Below are 21,410 nucleotides of genomic sequence, written 5' to 3' on the forward strand. Positions count from 1 at the left end.
TCAAAAGTTGGTTTTAGAGATATAATGCTTGTTTTTGTATTGTTTTGCAGGGTTTTGATGTGAATTGAAGATGGAAGTGAAGTAAGGGGGACTTAGACTCATGAAAGAATAAGAAAAAGGATGAAAAGAAGAGTCAAGTGAACGGTTCAGCGTCAAATTCCAGCGTTGAGCGCCAGTTTCGTGGGTAAAGTCATTGCTTCTCGCTTGATCGACACCGTTGAGCGTCCTGTGCGATTTGAGGGCCACCGCTGAGTGGTGTATTGGACCGCTTGGCAGTTTTGCGATTAGAGGCAAACCGCTCAACGGCCAAATTAGGCGCTAAGCATCCATCAGATGGGCTTGAGCTTAATTTCTGCTACTTTTATGCGCTATAAATAGCCCCAGTGCGATTCACAATGCAATCTTTTGCAGACAGAGACATCTAAAGCTGTTCTACACTCCTTGGAGGCGGTTCCTTGGATGCTTAGGCTCCAATCTACCAAATTTAGGATTTATTCTTCCATTCTTTCATTTTATTCCATCTAGTTTCACCATGTCAATGGTGAACTAAACTCTTTGTTGTTGGGGAACAATGTAATCTTTTGAAACTCACCTATATCAAAATTCTTGTTTTATTTATATGCTTGCATATGCCTATATTATCAATTGTTGGGTTTCTTATCTATGCTTAATGCTTTTATCGTTTAACTCAATCGGTAAATGTTGTTTGTCTTTATCGATACGAAGACGTACGATAATGTCATGAACTGATAGAAATACCTTGATTAAGCGAATACTGCCTAGAGATAGGGGTAGGACAATCAATTGTATTTTGCTTTGTTTATAATGTATTGCTAATTACTAAGGGAGACTAAAGATAGTAAGCCAGTAATTAGTATTAGGCTCTTTTGACCAAGAGATTGGGTTTAGAATGAGCTTAGAATAAAGTAAAACCCAATAAATAAGTCAGTCGAGAGTCAAAAGCTGTTTTTAGCGATATTATGCTTGTTTTGCATTGTTTTACAGTGATTTTGATGAAAATGAAGATTAGGGTTGAAGATGAAGGTCTTAGACTCAAGACAGAAGAAGAAAATTGAAGAAAAGAAGACTCTAGGAATTGCCCGACGGCAAAATTGCACCGCTGGGCGGTCCACTGCAAGGAGGAGGCACCTGGCGTGGACGCTGGGCGGATTTGCGATCAAAGGCAAACCACCGGGCGGTGGCCCCCTACCGCCGGGCGGTGGCGCGATTATGTGCAAACCGCCGGGCGGCATAAGTGTGCCGCCGGGCGGTTGTCCGTTGGGCCTGTGCCTATTTTCTGTGACGCTCCTCAGTTATAAATAGCCCTGTTATGATCTCATTCTCATTCTTTTGACAGAAAAGGGCGGCCATACCTAATTTTCACTCTCTGGAGAAGATCTCTTGGATGCTTAGGCTCCTTTTCATCCTATCTAGGGTTTGCTCTTCCATTCTTCCATTATTTTCATCTAGGTTCACCATGACAATGGTGAACTAAACCCTTTTGTTGTTGGGGGAAACAATGTAATCTTTTGAAACTCTTGTTTATTTATATGATTGTTATATGCTTTGATTATCAATTGTTGGGTTCTCATCTGCGCTTAAAGCTTTCATCGTTTAACTCATTCGATAGTTGTTGTTTGTTTCTATTGATACGGGAACGTACAGTACTGTCATGAACTGGTGAGAAATTCCTTGATTAATGAAATACCACCTAGGGATAGGGAGGTAGGACGATCAATTGTTTTTGCTTCTGTTCGGTAATGAGTTGCTAGTTGCTAGGGGAGGCTAGGGATAGTAAGCCAGTAATTAGTAATAGGCTCTTCTCGCCGAGGGCTCGGGTTAAGGGTAGGCCAAGAAAGTTTGCATAACAATTAGATATCAAAGCAATTTAAACAAGAGGAGTAGATAAGAGAGGGCGGATAAGATGAAATTGTAAACCCCCAACAACTCCATTCATCCATAGTCTTTTTCGTCAATTGAATCAAACACATTGCATGTTTATTTTCTGTCTTTGCATCCATTACAATTAATCTATTTCTTCAAGTCTTATGATTTTAATTCACACGAACGATAAGGCCTTTTCGAGTCTCTTGGGAAGAACGATATCGGGCACTACCGATTATATTACTTCAACGATCTAGTACACTTGCAAGTGAGTGAACAAGTTGTTGGCGTTGTTGCTGGGGACTCGAGGTTATTTTTAGTAGTGTGAATTGATTGACATTTGACTTGTTTGTAATTATTTGTTTTTATTATGTTTTGTTTAATTTTCTGTAAAAGTGCTTTTAGTGTGTGTTTTTGTGTATGCAGGAAACAATACACACTAGAAGCAGAAAAGACCAGCAACCTCTCTTGGAAGGACTCTTAGACAGGAGAAGGAGGAAAGTTAGACGCCCTGCAAGTGAAAACTTTCCTTCTCCTGAAGAACTTTTGCACTCTTCATTTGAGATCTCTACACAAAATATTGAGGAGATGGCAGACCAACCTCCTCCTAGACGTACACTTGGCAACGCATCCAACATGGTGGGTCCTATGAACTTTAACAGCATAACTTTGCCTGCATACAATGCAACCAATATGGTTATGAACCCTGGTCTTTTTCAGCTCGTCCAGAGTAATCAGTTTCACGGAATGTTAAATGAAAATCCATATGATCATTTAACCACTTTTAGCAAGATTTGCAACATCGTGAAGATAAATGGGGTTTCTGATGACAGGGTTAGACTCAGTCTGTTTCCTTTTTCTCTTGGAGGAAACGCCAAAGCATGGTTGCATTCATTCTCGGAAGGCACATCAGAAATTGGGATGCGTTGGCAACAAAATTTGTGAACAAATTCTTCCCGCCAACCAAAATTAATCAAGGGAAGCTAGAGATCTCTTCATTCAAACAAGGAATGGAGGAAACTCAAGGTCAAGCGTGGGACAGATTTAAGGGCTTGTTAAGAAAGACCCCTGTCCATGGACTTGACAAGACTTCATACTTACTTGCCTTCCTTGGCGGCCTACATACTCAGTCTAAAATGATGTTAGATGCTTCAGCTGGAGGCAGCATAAATACCATGACTGAAGATGAGGCTTATGAATTGATCGAGAGCATGACTATGAGTGAGGTGACATAGTGAGAGAGGCACGCAGAAAGGAGGACTCTTGCATCTCCCTGCTAATGATGCAATGGCAGCTCAAAATCATCTCCTGACCTAGAAATTGGACAAGCTAACAAAGATCCTTGTTGAATTTCAAATGGGGGTAAGGAATGTTTCCCAGACTCAGCAACTTTGCAATTTATGTGGTGGTGACCATATCAATGGTCAATGTGCTTTCCCTGAGGAGTTGTAGCAGGATGTTAACTACATGGGAGCTCAGTTTCCGTACAAGCAAGGTACTTTCCACCAAGGCAGTTCCAACCAAGGTTGGAAGAACCACCCTAGCGTAGGGCAAAATCAGAATAATTCTTCTGGACCTGTAGGAGGCTTTCGGCAGCAGCAACCATCACCTTTCTGGCAGCAAGTGAGCAGCTTGACAGAGACAGTCAGAGACCTCAATGACCGATTTGATAAATTCTTCAAAGTCTATGAGTCTCAGCTAAATAATGATCAAGCTAGCTTTAGATCATTGGAGACACAGATTGGGCAGCTGGCAAAAAGACTAGAAACCACAGAGAAAAATAAGTTTAGGGCTAATACTGATGTTAACCCTAAGGATGAGTGCAAAGCTATTCTGATTAGCCATAAAAGGAAGGCAGAAGGGGAGCCAATTGATTTTGAAAACAATGAAAAAGGAGATGAGGAGAGGATGAGTGCTAATGAAGTCAATGAGAAAGGAGGCAGTGAGGATGAAATTGAACTCACTGATGAAGAAGAGGATCCCGAAGAAGACGTTATTGAGCCAGAAAAGGAAGGAGTTGAATTCACTGAAGAAGAAGAGGAGTTTGTAGTTCAACCTCAAAAGATGAAGCATCCGCCTAAGGTAGAAGATCCAGGATGTTTAACAATCTCATGTGTTCTGAATGAGTGTGATGTAGGGGAAGCCATGATAGACTCTCGAGCTAGCATTAATATGTTACCCAAGCATTTCTTAACAAAGTTCAGAAGACTAGTGCTGAAACCATCTAGTGTTATTGTGACGGTAGCAGATGGATCCATGGCAAAACCAATTGGTATAGTGGATGATGTTATTGTGCGAGTGGAGCAGCTTGAGTTCTTAGTTGATTTCATTGTCATGGTTGTGGAAAATGATGAAGAGATTCCTGTGATTTTGGGAAGACCTTTCATGGCAACGTCCAAGATGCTTATTAGTGTCCATGATAAAAGGATAATGATGAGAGATGAGGAATATTTGCTTCTCTATACTGGCTATGAGGAGGAAGAGGTCAAAGTAATAAGGAGAGTTGTACATAAGAAGTTGGAGAGAGAAGATTGTTGACTCACTGGCAAGTGTACAAGATCGTGCAAGTAATATAATCGGTAATACCCGATATCGTTCTTCCCAAAAGACTCGAAAGGCTCGTTCGTGTGAATCAAAATCATAAGACTTGTAGAGAGAAAAAATTGTTGTGAATGCAAGGACAGAAAATAAACATGCAATGTGTTGATTCAATTGACAAGAGAAAAAGCTATGGATGAATGAAGTTGTTGGGGGTTGACAATTTCATCTTATCCACTCCCTCTTATCTACTCCTCTTGTTTAATGTGCTTGATTATCTAATTGTTATGCAAACTTTTTTGGCCTACCCTTAACCCGATCCCTTAGTGAAAAGAACCTATTACTAATTACCGACTTGCTATCCCTAGCCTCCCCTAGCAATTAGCAATGCATTATCGAACAAAGGAAAAAAAAATTGATCGTCCTACCTCCCTATCCCTAGGTGGTATTGCTTAATCAAGGAATTTCTCACCAGTTCATGACAATACTGTACGTTCCCGTATCAATAAAGCCAAACAACAATTATCGAATGAGTTAAACGACAAAAACATTAATAGCAGATGAGAACCCAACAATTGATAATCCAAGCGTATGAAGAATCATATAAATAAACAAGAGTTTAAATAAAAGAGAGTTTCAAAAGATTACATTGTTTCCCCCAACAACAAAAGGGTTTAGTTCACCATTGTCATGGGGGGAATTCCTTGATTATGCTAATACGGCCTAGAGATAGGGGTAGGACGATCAATTGTATTTTGCTTCCGTTTATCATGCATTGCTAGTTACAAGGGGAGGCTAGAGATAACAAGCCAGTAATTAGTAATAGGCTTTTTTTGCCAAGAGATTGGGTTTAGGGTAGACTAAGAAAGTTTGCATGACAATTTGATAATAAAGCGAATTAAATAAGAAAACTAGATATATGAGAGTTATTGGGTGAAATATGAACCTTAGCAACAAATCCATCTCATATTATCAACATCATCCATCCACTTTTGTGTTTAACCTCAATTGATCAAATTGCATTCATGTTTATTTTTTCGTACTTAATATTCAAAAATCCCAAAATACTATTCTTGTAGTCTTGATTGGTTAAGCAAAAGCACAACAATTTAATGCCATGAGTCTCTTGGGAAAACGATACTTGGACTTACCATTTTATTATTACTTGATACGATCTGGTACACTTGCGAGAGTGTTAACAACAATCAACTACGTTTTTTCCGCTGCATATAAACTTTCATTACTTGCACTTCAAGAAAGATCAAAAAGCTTTATACTTTTGATAAAAGATTGTGAAAAGATTTTGTTTTTGAAACATCACCAATTCACCCCCCTCTTGGTGTAAAAACGAAGCCTACCTGTTTCCCAACAATTGGCACCAGAGCTGGTTTTCATAAGATATTTGAAAATTTAGTCGACTCTGTTTTTATTTCATTCGACTATAAAACCTGGGGATGGCTTCCTGTTTTCAAACTTTTGGTGAAGGTGCTTAAACAAAAAGACCACCTCCTGTTTTCGAAATGCAAATCTTTCTTGAATCGCAAGATAAAGGAATTTTAGATGCCACTTTAAATGGTCCTTATTGTTGAGATTGTTGACAACACAAACTCTATATCAAACTGGTTTTTGATGATGACAACACACATCTTAATAATAGTACATATGTTCCAGTGCTACATGTTCAGTTGATGTGCTATACTGTTTTGAACAATACTTTATTGAACATGTTTTGTTATTTTGCATGGATGTTCCTATGATTAACTATGTGTTATATGTTTGGAATATGTTTGTATTGAAAAATGTGATTAAAATGATTTTGATTACTTTTACACATTTCTGAAGAAAAGCTCACAAGTACTTTTATGAACTTATATTTGTTGTGACAAAGGACCAGTTCAGTCGACTACATTGGTTATGGAGTCGACTAAGCTAAAATCTTTGTACAAATTTTGTGCTTGTGTACTTGATGAGATTTTGAGATGAAAAGAATTTCAAAATGTTTTTTCATGAGTCAGTCGATAGTGTGAATCACTTATTCGACTATACCACTGTTTTATTTGAAATTTTGTTTTGCCTACTTGCTCCAACGGCTATATTTTCAAAAGTTAGTTAGGATTAACTAACTGGGTCAACTATCATAAATGTGCATTGATTTTGTTGACTGTGGAGCCTGTGTGTTGACTGTCTGTTATAACTGATTTAATACAGTTGACTGTATTAGTAGGCTATTCGACTGAGGCTGACAGGAAAACTATAAATAGAAATAGAACACGATTTATTCTAAGACTTTTGTGATCTAACATTTTCATTGTCCTGTTTCAGAGAAAGCTCTCAGTTTCAGAAGCTCCAAGAATTCTCCAAGAAGACGGTGGTGATCTTTGTTGAGAGAGATTCAGAATTAGGAATCATTTGCGCTTACTGTTTGATCAACATCTGCACAAAGAAGGTGCTTCTGGCTTGATCTTGAAGGCTTGGCATCCTCTGAAGACTGTTGCATTTGACTGAAGGCTTGGCAACCTGTGAAGTGTGCTGTGATAGGCTTGGCAACCTGTGAAGCGTGTTATGATAGGCTTGACATCCTGTGAAGAGTGCTGGTGACACGTTGAGGATTGTTCAACCTGGGTGCAGATTGTAGGAGAGGGGATTCTTGCTGCAATTCTGGTTTTTGTCTGCAGCTATATTTGGTTTTGGGTTAGAGAGGAGATTTATATTTTTGCGTGGTGCTTCTATAAGTTCCTTGCTGTAAAAACCACAACCATTATAGTGCATTTGCTTCCTAGGTTGGAAGGACACTGGATGTAGGCATTGTTTGTCGAACCAGTATAAAAACCAGTGTTTGATTTTCTCTATCCCTGCACTCTTTACATTCAGTCGACTATACCTGTTTAGCAGTCAACTACGTTTTTCTGCTGCATTATATTTTTCAATAACTTGCATTTCAAGGAAAGATCAAAAGCTTTGAATTTTCATACCAAGATTGCGAAAAGATTTTAAATTTGAACTAACACCAATTCAACCCCTCCCCCCCTCTTGGTGTAAAACGAAGCCAAACTGTTTCCTAACACTTATGTGCCTACAAAACCTTTTACTGAGTGGACTGCTGATGAAAACAGAAAAGCTCAGTATGATGTTAAAGCTAGAAATATAATTGCCTCTACACTGACAATTGATGAATTTTTCAGGATATCTCAATGAAAATCTGCAAAGGAAATGTGGGATGTCTTAGAGGTAACTCATGAAGGCACGGATGAAGTCAAGAGAGCAAGAAAGAACTCCCTGATACAAGAGTATGAACTATTCAGAATGAAGGCTGGTGAAAACATCTATTATGTACAGAAACGATTCACTCACATTGTAAATCATCTAATTGTTCTCGGTAAGGTGTTTGATAAAGAGGAGATCAACATCAAGATTTTGAAAAGTCTAAACAGGAATTGGCAACCAAAAGTCACAACAATCTCTGAATCCAAGGATCTTACAACGATGAATATGGCTACCTTGTTTGGCAAGCTACGAGAACATGAATTGGAACTTGGTAGATTAAAGGATGAAGAGGAGACTGAAGAAAAGAAATCCATTGCTCTGAAAGGTTCAAGCAAGAACTTCTCAGAAATAGACATGGATGAAAAAGAACTGATGACCTTGATGGTAAGAAAGTTTAGTCGACTTATGCAAAATGATAGTCAACTGTCTAATCATGGAGGTCAAAGCAAGAAGAATAGCTTCAGTACAAACACTGTCCAGTGCTATGAATGTGGAAAGGAAGGTCACATCAAACCTGATTGTCCTAACTTATAGCCAAAACAGAAAGGCAAGAAAAGATTCCCTCGAGGAAAAAATCTGAAAAGGAAAGGAGCCTACATTGCTTGGGAGAACTCAGATTCAGAAAGCTCAAGTGATGAAGACTCTGATCAAGAGGAGGAATCAAATATGTGTTACATGACAGGAGTAACATGGGACGACTATGACAGTGATGCAGACATATCAAATGAACCAGTAGAAATCAAATATGATCTGCTGCAAGACGCATTCAAAGAACTGCATGCTGAAGCTATGCGACTGCAATATAAGGTAAATCGACCGAGCTCTAAAAGAAGAGACTTCGAAAATAGAATTAATAACCTTGTTGCAGAAAATGAGAAATTAGAACAAGAATTAAAGGAAGCTTTGTTATCTGCTAAGAATGTTGAAATTAAAACTGTTACAGTAGAAAAAGATTGTGAAAATTGTCCTATTCATATTGAAAAGATAAGTTACTTGACTAGCACGCTAGCTAAGTTTACTCGAGGTAGAGACAATTTAATGATGTTTTAAAATCTTCTGGCAGAGCAATTTATAGACAAGGAATTGGTTACAAAGCTCAATTTAACAGAACCAATGCTAGGAAATTTACAGATTTAAGTAAACCTGCTAGAAATGCATGTTTCTATTGTAATTGTGTTGGTCATACGGTTAGAAATTGCTATTACAGAAATGTTGTTGTTCCTAAAGGATTATGTGTTTAGATACCAAAGGAACAAGTGACAAGGATTAACAATCATGGACCCAAAGTCAAATGGGTACCAACAACCAAAACTTAGTTGTTTTGCAGGATACACAGCTGATGCAGATTGATCTCAAGGATGAATCAATTATGAAATACATCAAAAATCTTGAGAATCTACAACTCGTAAAACTGTATCTGTTTGCTGCATCATGCTTATATTGATTGGTTGTTGCTGTTTGATTGTTTGTGTGGTATGCTTGATTATTTGATTGATTAAATTTGTTTGAAAATAATTTTCACGAGTCACGGTCAACTTCAATTTTAATAAATTCGACTATGGTCTGCAAGTGTTTTATATTTCTGATTTTTAAGACCGTTAGAATTTAAACTTGGGGTTTAATGATAATCTTTGGCGCGTCTTCCTTCTATATAAAGGTGTGATAGTCTGATGTACTCACACACTGTGATAAACAAAACCCTTATTCTGATTCTAGAGAAACCTTTCCCTCATTCTGCTCAAATGGCTGCCTCTTCATCAAGACTTGGAAATCGTCCTATGTCGGCAAGAAGAGAGGTTGATCCTTTTGGAAGATTCAGTGATGATGATCAAAGGACTGACTACATTTGCAAGTGGGGTTTCAAGGAAGTTTTGAGACACAAATGCATAAATACTGCATTCTATAAGTTGTTGAATTGCAAGGTGAATGTTACCCAAATTTAGTTAAAGTATTCTACTGCAATCTCAAAAGGGAAGGTAACAGTTTAATATCAAGGGTCAAAGGAATTGATATTGTTACAAACAATATCGTCTGGGAAAATGCTGCTAGACTTAGACATGAAGGATCGTCTTCACATCATGGAATTGCTGGATATAACAGCTAAGGATTACACAAAACTCTTCTAAGGAAACCTACTCATTCAAAATGTTCAGATGACTCCAATGTCAGAAACCTTCTAATGGATGAGTGCATTTGCGCATATATAATTACCTGGATACTGCTCCCAAGAGAAGATGATTACTCTTCACTAATAGATGAAGCTATATACCTAACTTGTGCATTATCATCCGGTATTCAAACAAATTGGGCATTTGTTATTCGTGATCACATGAAGAAGTTCACTAAAAGCAAAGGATTATGTCTACCATATGCGGTACTAATCAACAAGATATTGAAGATGCAAAAAGTAGACATCACAAATGAAATGGTCATCCACTGCAAAATGAGTAACGTTATGGAAACTCTTTTCTTAGATTCTGTTGGAATAATCAAGTTAAGAGATGAGTGGATAATGATTAATGACATTCCATCTACAAGTGAATTGGATCCTCGAAGCATTGATGCCTCAAGATATAAATTTCATCCAATGAGCATCTTTGAAGGCCATATAGATAGAAGATTTAATAGATTGGATAACAAATTGACTTTGATGCAGAAATCTCTATCTGACCTTCACAAGAAAACAGATTATGCACTTAGGATAAGGGCGTTCGAAGAATCATCCATTGGTGATAATGATAGCGGTATAAACAGTGCTGATAAAAAGATTGAAGAATCATCTGAATCAGAATAAAGTTTTGTTTATCTTGTTGTGTCTTGAGTCATAGACTAAGTTTTTAATTAGTTTTTCTTTGTATGCCACCTTTTGATTAGATTTCCTTTTTATCTTTCCTTGTCTGATCTTATCATTGTAATATTTTGCTTCAAGGAAATGAGTATTAGTATTTTGAACCAATCCAGTTACTTTAATTTGATTTTTTAAATATTTGTATTACTGATTGATTGATTCGACTGCAATATGTTTTAAGTCGACTATGCTTATTCTGTCATACATTTTTACATATTGACTTCTGTTATTCCAATTATAATTCTTGCTTAACCAAAATGCTTGATCAAGAAAAGGTTGTTGAAAGGTTTTGCAGGAAGGACATTGCTTTGGAAGCAACAAATGGAATTCAACATTTGAGAACCATTGCATTCGACTAATGATTTAATGCATTCAACTGCGTATTACAAGATTATAAATTCCACATTTGGAATTTGGTTTTATCTTTACTGTCTTCTTAAATCTTATATATCTGCAATTATCTCTTCTATTATCTGTTGCAAATATCTTAATTGAGATAATATTGTGAGATTGTTGAAGTGTGTATCATTGCATACCTAGATTATTTGTTATCTTGTCTTTGATACAACTATGTGCTTAAACTGTTGTTCAAATCTGTGATATGCTACATTATGCATCTGATTTGATTTTATTACTCATGCATAATGGCAGGGGGAGTATCACTAACGCTTCTTTCCTAACCACCTCCTTCATCACAGGATTTAGCCTCCTTTGTGGTTGAGCCACTGGTTTATAATCATTCTCAATGAATATTCTATGCATGCAATAGGTTGGACTTATACCTTTAAGATCTGAGATTGACCAACCAATAGCTCTTCTGTTGGCTTTCAAACCTCCTACCAACCTTTCTTCTTCTTCAGGAGACAAAGAGATACTAATGATGACCGATTTCCCTCCATCTTCTTCTAAAAACACATTCTTCAAATGTGATGGTAACACCTTTAGCTCCAACTGTCAACACCCAATTTCGTCCGGGTGACTAAATAATAGGACTTGGTTTTTATTGTTGTCTTATTTCATTTTTATTATTATTTTATTTTATGTTATTTTGTTAATCTTAATTTTATTTTACTATTTTGTTTAGTCTTGTAGAAAAAAAAGGAAGAAAAGAAGAAAAGAAAAATAATTGCAAACAAAAAGACAAAAAAAGAAAAAACAAAAGGAAATAAGGAAGAAGGGAAAAAACGAAAAAAAAAGGGGGTGCACGTGAATAAAATGGGAGGGGCGTTGCACGTGATGAATTGGATTTGATTTCTTTCAAAAAATGTCCATAAGCAATTAATATTAATGCATGATAGATCACTGTAGAATATTTTTGAAATTTTGTTTTATTTGGTAATAATTTGAATCAACATTACGACAATAATTACAAGCAATAATTAAAAATAATATATTGATTGCTGCATTCAGTTTATTCCTAAAAAGAAAATTATGATTTCCTTGTAAATGGAAAATTTTCTGACAATTATTTATTTTTCTTCAATCAAGACCATTTCTTTCCCTATTTTGCTAAATGACAATTAATTCGCCATTAAGGCAAGATCATGATAATATTACAAATGTGTATATATAAATATGCACCTTGTAAACAAGAAGGGGGGGGGGGGAGAAAAATCAAATTTCAGAAAGAGAACATAAGGGAACAAAAAAAAGGAGTGGGGCAAAGAGGCACGTGCGCAGATGAATGAACAACTTTCTGTGAAATACTGTTTTAATTTATTTGTTAACTTTTTCTAAAAAATGATTACGTAAATAATTTTATTGTTTATTTCAATAATACAGTTTTAAATATCATTTTCATATAATAAAATTACATAAAAAGATAAAATATAAAATAAGGAAAAATAAAAAACCAAAAAGGTAAAAGTATAAAAATATTAAAAAAGAGTTTATCGATTTAAGCACATGTGTGATCGCACGCATCGTCCTTGTGCTAGAAAACCTTTCTTCCTCTTTATAAAAATAATCAAAAATTATTTCAAAAGGTTTAAGCACACGTGCGACCATTCGCGTCAGCCTTGTGTTGAAAACCCTTTTTTCTTATTCCTTTAAAATTAAACAAAAAATTATTTCAAAAGGTTTAAGCACACGTGCGACCATTCGCGTCAGCCTTGTGTGGAAAACCTTTCTCTTATTCTTTTAAAATTAAACAAAAATTATTAAGCACACGTGCGACCATTCGCGTTAGCCTTGTGTTGAAAACCATTTTTCTTATTCCTTTAAAATTAAACAAAAATTATTTCAAAAGGTTTAAGCACACGTGCGACCATTCGCATCAGCCTTGTGTTGAAAACCTTTCTCTTATTCTTCATTTTCCCAAAAAATCCAAATCTTGTCCAAAACAAATTCCTCGAACAAATTTCCCAAACGATTTGCTAGAACTACGTAACCCTGATTTCTCATTTTGAGAATACGTAGGAGCAAGGTCAATCCTTGTTGAGCACAAAAAATAAAAAAATATTTTCGTTTTTTTAGAATTTTATTTTTAGGGATAATTAAACATTTTGAAAAACCACATCAAGTTGGCGCATTTAATTAAAGGTACTGCCTTAGGGCAGTGGTTGTAGGGTGCTAATACCTTCCTTACACGTAACCGACTCCCGAAACCAGAATCCGGTTTTCATAGACTAAGCCTTATCCTTTTTATGGTTTTTCCGTAGTTTTCCAAAATAAACTATGGTGGCGACTCCAAACTCTTTTTCAAACTCGTTTCTTTTTGGGTTGTCGTCCCGTCACGATTCCGGTAGCGACACCGTCTTTTCTTTGACTTCTTCCTTGGTATCAATCTTCCTAAAACTATCCTCATCCGTTGGGATTTCTTTTAATGCCTCCAAATCCGTCAAGCACTCATCAATTAACTTCTCCTCTTCCTCATTCAAATCTTCACATTCATTAATGAGAGTTCTTTCAAGTGGAGAAGCATCACACACCTTCTTCCCTTGCATCATACAAACTTCATCAATAATGTCAACTTGGAAACATGCTTTATCATCCTTAGGGTGTGACATGGCCTTGAACACGTCAAAGTTCACCTCTTCATCTTGCACCCTTACTTTAAGCTTGTCATTCTCCACATCAATTAAGACTCTAGTTGTCTTGATGAATGGTCTCCCTAGAATGAGAGGCACATCTCCATTCTCCTCCATCTCCATTATGAAAAAATCCACTGGAAATAAGAATTTGTCCACTTTCACCAACACATCTTCAAACACCCCATAAGGGTATTTAAGAGACATGTCTGCTAGTTGAAGAGTTATTCTAGTAGGCTTGAGTTCCAAGCCTTCAATCCTTTTGAACATAGAAAGCGACATTAGATTAATGTTAGCTCCCAAATCAATCAAAGCTCTTCCAACTTCCAAATCTCTTATGGTACATGGAATGGTGAAACTTCCTGGATCTTGAAGCTTAGGAGGCAATAACTTTTGTATGATTGCACTACAATTTCCTTGTACTTCAATGGTCTCCTTGTCAGTGTACTTTCGTTTCTTCGTGAGAAGCTCCTTCAAAAACTTTGCATATGAAGGCATTTGTTGCAATGCTTCAAAAAAAGGTATGGTGATCTCCAACTGTTTTTCTTTCTCCTTCCTTGAATAAGTCTTTGGATAAGGAAGGGGTTTTTCAAACTCTTTCTCTTTTTTCTCTCATCTACCTCTTTCTTTTTTTCTCCCTCAATTCTCTCTTTTTTCTCTAATCAACCTCTCTCTTTTCTTTTTCTACTCACTCTCTTCTTCCTCACTCAAATTTTCTTTCTTTTTTCTCTCAATTTTTTTCTCACCTAACACTTTACCACTTCTAGTAACAACAGTCTTACACTCTTCCCTTGGATCGCCTCTCACATTCCTCTCACACCCCTTCATCTTTTTGATCAATTTCCCAATGTGCATCTCTATTCTTGTGAACGTAGCCTCTATGTTTTTGCCATAAGCTAAACTCCTCTTCATGGTTCGTTGGAAAAGTTCTTCAAGCTTTGTGTTCTTCTTAGGTGGAGTGATTTTCTACTGCCACTGAACTAGTGAAACTGTCTGTATTTCTTGTTGCAAAAGAGAAAGTTTATGTATTACTTCTTCCAACTGTTGAGTAATAATCTTATGTTGCTCAAGAAAGACATCCTGAGATTGTAACTGTAAGACCTCATTTTGTTGAAGAAGATCTCCACTTCTGCTTTGCATCTCCATATCATTAGTAGCCATATTTTCTATCAAATCATAGGCTTCCTCTGCAATCTTGCACTTGATGTTACCTCCAGCTGAGGCATTTAGCATAAGCTTTGATCGAGAGCCAAGACCTCCAAGGAACAACAGGACTACTGATACTTCATCAAAACTGTGCATGAACGTCTTCCTTAGCAAGCTTTTGCACATGTCCCATGCCTGGCCTAGGGTTTCTTCCGTGCCTTGCTTGAAAGAAGAAATCTCCTATTTACCTTTGTTGATTTTGGACTGTGGAAAATACTTGTTCAGGAACTTTGACACCACAACCTCCCATCAGTAAAGCTATCTTCAGGGAAAGAGTTCAACCATAGCTTAGTGTTGCCTCCCAATGAGAAAGGAAACAAGCTAACTTTAATAGCTTCATCCGGCACACCATTGATCTTCACCGTGTTGCAAATCTCATTGAATGTGGTCAGATGCTCATATGAACTATCATGAGATAGTCCATTAAATTGGTTGCTCTTCACCAATTGTATCAACGTCGGTTTAACCTCCATGTTTGCAGCATTGACCCTCGGCCTCGTAATGTTATTAAATTGATGAGGGCTAACAACAGTGGTGTGATTTGCCAGAGTACGTCTACCATTGTTCTCCATCTCCTCAGTGCTCTGGTCAGATTCTTGTGGTGATGGTTGTAAAAGTCTCTCCAGTTTAGGAAACAATTTTCTAGATGTTGGAATTCTCCTTCTCCTTCAAGTTTCACTCAAGCCTTCAAGAAGAGGTTTCGAATTTTTCTTACTCCTAGTCCGGATTGTATCCTGCATACACGAGAAAACAAAACCCTAAAAATCAATTGTTAGAACAAAAAAAAAAATCAAGTCAAAGTTAATCAATAATCACACGAATAGAATAGTTAAACCACAAGTCCCAGACAATGGCGCCAAAAACTTGTTAAGACTTCAACAATTATACCGAATCGTATCAAGTAATATAAATAGTAAGACCAAGTATCATTTTCCCTAGAGACTCATTAGCCTAGACAGTCATATGATTTGTTGATTATTTAAGACTTGAGAAACGAAAACCAGTGTTTATAATGCAAAACAGAAAATAAACATGAATGTAGTTGTTTATCAATTGACCAAAAGAATACGCAAGTGAACAAAAAATGGATGAATTATGTTGTTGGGGTTTACAACTTTATCCTATCCACTCTAATGTATTTACGAATTCAACTTTTTCATTAATGTCAATGTCACTTTCTAATTTACCCTAAACACGATGTCTCAGTGAAGAGAGTCTACTCCTAATTACTAATTTATAATGTCTTGTCTCCCTAGCAATTGATCATGCACTACATTCGCACAAAATCTTAAAGGCAATCGGTCCTCCTATCCCTATGTCTAGGTAATATTGCTCCCGAGAAAATTTCCTTATGTCTAGATTTACCCGTATGTGCCCATATCGACAAAATCAATGATCATGCAATTGAATGAGTTAAACAAAGCATGCATAGAGTATGGAGGAAAAACCCTAAAAATTAATGAAATAAAGCATATATATTAAGAATCAATTCAATACTTGAGAGTTTCAAAGGATTACATTATTTCTCCAACAACAATGGAGGTTTAGTTCACCATAGACATAGTGAAACTAGATGAAAATAATGAAAAGAATGAAAGATAGAACCATGAAATTGTAGATTGGAGCTTCCGCTTCCAAAATCCGCCTCCAAGGGGTGAAAAAAGTGTTTTTGCGTCTCCTTCTGCCAAAAGATACCCTCTCTGGGTCGTGCAAATCAATATATAGCTCATTAAAATCAGCAGAAACTGGCCCAGGCCCAAGAGACTAGCGCTCAACGTTGGATTACCGCTCAACGGTAGGCGCGGTACTTATAAATGTTGCTCAGCGTTGACGCCCAGGCACGTGGCAGTGAACTCACTAAAGAGGCTAGCGCTCAGTGGTGAAAGTGTCGCTCAGCGGTGGCAACAGTACTTGATTTTCCCCTCAGTGTTGATGCTTAGGCACTGTCCAAAGAACTCCTTAACGAGGCTGGTGCTCAACGGTGGAATTGCACTCTCGGTGCCTGCGATTGCGATTCCTCTTTTAAGCACTTTTCCTTGTTTGCTTGAGTCCAACTCATTACTACTTCAGCTTCTTTCATCCAATTCATGTTAATTCCTGCCAAAACAAGGAAAACCAAGCATAAAACCAAGAAAACCACCTTTGACTCTCCTATTTTCTAACTTAAGCAAAATGCATGATTTGAAGCCAATGTCTAGATCATAAAGGGTGTATTTAGTGTTAAAATTAAGTATAAAAACAACGGTTTTTCAACCGTTATCAAACACCCAATAAAATAAAATCTAATTGGTTAAGAATGACACAAAAATATAGTTTTAACCACTAGTCCCCAGCAACGGCGCTGATGGGTGTCGCACCCCATACAAATTTAATGTGCATTAAGAATGCAGTATAGTTCTAGGAAGTGACTCCTAGTTCGTCTCTCAAGGACCAAACTTTGGTTCGAGAATCAGGTCAAACACGTAGTGGGGGGTGGTGAAAGGTTTTGTTAATGCAGATGAATTAAATTAAAACACATATGCAGACCAAAAGGTAAGCGAAGATGTAAAAGCATATTCAAATACAAAATAAAAACGGTTGGTCATTAACTCAATTACTCTACCTCGAATCACATATTACGACAATTGCACACAACTCTAATCCAAATCCAACACGAATCACCCAACTAAGTGAAGGCTAATCTGGTCTTCAGAATTGCAAACTAAGCGAATGCAATGCCCAAATCCAATCAGTCGTGCACCATACAATCTAATCAACTAAGAAAAGATTAAATACTGATTAGGAAACTAAGCATATACCCAATCCCAAGCACAAAAAAAAATTAAATATTGAGCCAAATTAGAGCAGCAGCATGGCAATTAAAGTACATAGGTCTTATGAATAAACTACTCTAACCTCTAGTCCAACACAGATAACCGACTAAGCGAAGGCTAATCATGCTATCATAAAAGCAAACTAAGTGAACGCAATGCATCCATTCATCTAATGTGTTCTATACAAATTGATCAACTAAGCGAAGATGCAATCACTAATTGGGTAACCAAGTGTATACACATTGCAAGAACACAGTCGGATTTCATAGAATGCCAGGCAAAAAAAGAATAAACACAAGTACAATCCAAAAAATCTCAAGGAAACAAAGTAATTTTATCAATCACCAACGACTAACATAAACTAACATGACAAATAAATTAAGGAAAACTTGTGTAACCCACTTGAAAAACAATTGATTAATCAGAAAACACATCATTGTAGGATAATAAAATTGAAATGCCAAAGAAAACGTGTGAACCAATTGAGTACAACAATTAAGCTAATAAAGAAAAGGCACATAGTCATCTAGATTAAGCACATCCATCACTGAAATGCTAAAATCAAATACAAAAATAAAAAACGAGACCAGTAAAAATAATGTAAAAATGCATGAGTAAACTAAAGGGTGAGACACTGATTGAAACGGCTATCAATGCATGACGCTGTAAAATGCAAATAATGAGCCAAAATGAGAAATGTTGATTGTTACCATGCACATCCATCATCGAAAAACACTTAAAAAAAATTAAATGCATGAGCAGTAGAGTAAAAGTGAAATGAGTCAGCTACTTTTCTTATATCCAAAATTTAATTCTACTCATAATAAAGTTGGACGTGATAGCTGCCTTCAAAATGGAATGACCTATCTCTAAATAGATGAGCTGCTTTTGCCTTTTGCGTAACCCGTGAGCTGCGACCAGGACGTTGCTTCCTCCCAAGCGGTGACACCATGTGCACCCTCAATGAGAATTCAATTACCCATGGGTGGCGGCTTGTGTCCCAACGTTTTCACCCCTTAATCTATTTAACGTGCAGCAGCGTGGGTGGCCTTCTCGATGTAACCCTGCTCTCCCTTTTCTTTTTAAAACCCAAATCGTGTGCATTTTTTTATTCCAGGCCATGACATGATGTTGCCCATCTCTAATCATCGTCTGCACCTCCAGGACATGCTGGAGACTTGCTGTTTATTCACCTTGTGCACACCAATGCTCGACACATGAGAGCATTCTCTAATTCCAGCCCATCATGTGACAATCAATCAACCAGTGATAGCAAGCTTGTGGGTCGTGACACCATACTGTTCGACGTCACCCTTTTTCCACTTGAAGTATGTTAACACCCTGACAAGTGTACCAGATCATATCAAGTAATAAATAAACGGTAAGTCCGAGTATCGTCTCCCAAAGGACTCTTAGGCCTAAACGTTCATGTGATTAATGCAAATCATGAGACTTCAACAAACAATAAGTTGAGTTTTAAATGCAAAACAAGAAGTAAACATGCATGCAAAGGTTTGATCAATTGGCAGTAAAAGATATGAATGAATGATGTTGTTGGTGTTTACGGCAATTGATGTTCGTGCAACATATCTCTAGTCTCCCAAACAATTATTCATGCAATACCCACAGAAGCTTAAGGCAATTGATGTTCCTATTCCTATCTCTGGGTAATATTCATTATCAAGAGTAATTCTTCATGTCTAGACTTAACTATATGTCTCCATATAGAAAGAATCAAAGATGATGCATTTGAATAACGTCTTAAACAAAGCATTAGCAAGAACGAAAGAAAAACTCAAACTATTGATAAACACAAGTATATGAATAAAATAAGAAATTTGATATAAGAGAGTTTAAAAGAACTACATCATTCCCCAATAACAAAGGGCTTAGTCCACCATAATGATGGTGAAACTAGATGAATTGAATGGAAAGAATATAAAAGATAACCCTAGATTTGTAATATTGGAGCTCTCGCATCCAAGATCCGCCTCCAAGGTGTGAAAACCGTGTTTTTGTGTTCTTTCTGCCAAAAGATACATGCTCTAGTTCGTGCACTTCTATTTAAAGCACGGAAAAACAATTAAAAATAAGCCCAGGCAAAATAGTACACCGCCCAGCGGTGGGTTACACCGCCTAGCGGTAGGCACGACACTTGGTCCACCCCTCAGCGTTGCCGCTTGAGCATCCTCCAGAGAAGCCATTGAAGAGTCCACCCCCCGGTGGTGGATAGCACTGCCAGGCGATGAGCGCGGTACTTGACTTCACCCCTTGGCAATGCCCCTTAAGCGCGTGGCAATGGATGCATTGAAGGTCACACTACCCAGTGGTGGTTTCACCGCCCGGCAGTGGCTGCGGTTCAACTCTGCTTCATTCTTCCACCTTCTTCTGCATCCAACACTTCTCTTCCTTCAATTCATTCATCAAACTCCTGATAAATCCTGTCAAAACATGGGAAACCAAGCACAAAACCCATAAAACCCAGTTTGACTCTCTTTCTCTCTAACTTAAGCATTTTGCATGATTTCAAGCTAATTCTAAGTCATAAAGGGTGTGTTTTGATGTAAATTTTAAGTATGAAAATAACGGTTTTTAGACCGTTATTACAACCCCAAACTTAGAACTTTGCTTGTCCTCAAGCAAACACAATGCAACCTAGTCTTCCACAATTCATCACAATGGTTCAACCTTTTCAAAATCATATCTCAAGATAAGTTATCACTCAAATCAACTTATCCAAAGAATTCAATCAAGATGCACATATGCTTCAAATCAAACCATCACAGTGTTTTTCGCAGTCACATACAATCCAACAGATGTTATTCTCATGAATGATCAGTTAGCTAAGCACAGATATAATCATGAATTCATGGAATTATTCCTCCTTAGACAAAGTGTTTCACTCAATCACTCAAGTGTTTCAAATGGTTACTCCAACGCTCTACCATCCACATGTCACATAAAACAAAATCGTCATTCATTTGCCACAATCAAACATCATCACATACACATGTCATCACAAGGACTTTTCAAGGCTTATAATATGGTTGGGCTAACAAGGAAAATTGGTTTTTCTAAATCACAAAATCCTTGAATTAAGAAAGTCATTCAAATAATTATGGTTCAAGCACAAACTCTCTTTACCAATCTCACTCATTCCCAACTTTCCATTTTCTTCACATTGAGTCTTTCTTTTCATGCTTATCTTTTCTATCTTTTCTTTCTTTTCTCGTGCATTTTCATTCAACACATTAGCTCAATGCCTAACTTTTTTTCTTTTTCAATTCTCCCACAACCCCAAACTTGAACCTTTAACAACACCACAAAATATTTCTCAACCTATCTCAAGGCAAAGATCTTCACAAGCAAGGGTTTCCATCCTGTTTAAGGCTTAGGTTCAAAAAGGGTAGAACATAAGATGTTCCTTTTTCATGTGGGACAAAACTTTTGTCTTAGAAAAGGGCTTTTCAAAAACAGCCTTGATCATATGACACATGCATGCAATTCAATCAATCACAAAAACTCAGGCAAAACCATTCATGCTTTCAAGTAGATAGCAAATATATCAATAAGAACTCTGGAGCTTAAAAACCTCACACTAGCTTATTCCAATCATTCAATCAAATACCCTACATAGCCCCATAATCACAATCACAAGTCATAATGCATCTGTTCACATAATTAATGAACACTCCACCTGTATATCAGCATATGGCAATCTCAATCATCATTCAATAGCAAGCATTATCAAGCAATATTCTCATGCAAGCAAATAGTCAAACCATCATGACAGAAAAGTTTCAGACCAAGTACATTACCCTACACTAC

The 21,410-nt window shown here is 37.0% G+C and overlaps 1 protein-coding gene across 1 annotated transcript; it reads right to left on the minus strand.

Annotated features, from left to right (window-relative positions):
• Positions 1 to 13,266: 13,266 nt before the first annotated feature.
• On the minus strand, positions 13,267 to 14,061 carry LOC106778737. The gene has a single exon (XM_014666724.1). It carries the CDS (start codon positions 14,059 to 14,061, stop codon positions 13,267 to 13,269), a length of 795 nt encoding a protein of 264 aa, XP_014522210.1.
• Between the last annotated feature and the right edge of the window lie 7,349 nt (positions 14,062 to 21,410).

The sequence above is a fragment of the Vigna radiata genome, unplaced genomic scaffold, assembly GCF_000741045.1.
Source record: "Vigna radiata var. radiata cultivar VC1973A unplaced genomic scaffold, Vradiata_ver6 scaffold_348, whole genome shotgun sequence".
NCBI classification, from domain to species: domain Eukaryota; kingdom Viridiplantae; phylum Streptophyta; class Magnoliopsida; order Fabales; family Fabaceae; genus Vigna; species Vigna radiata.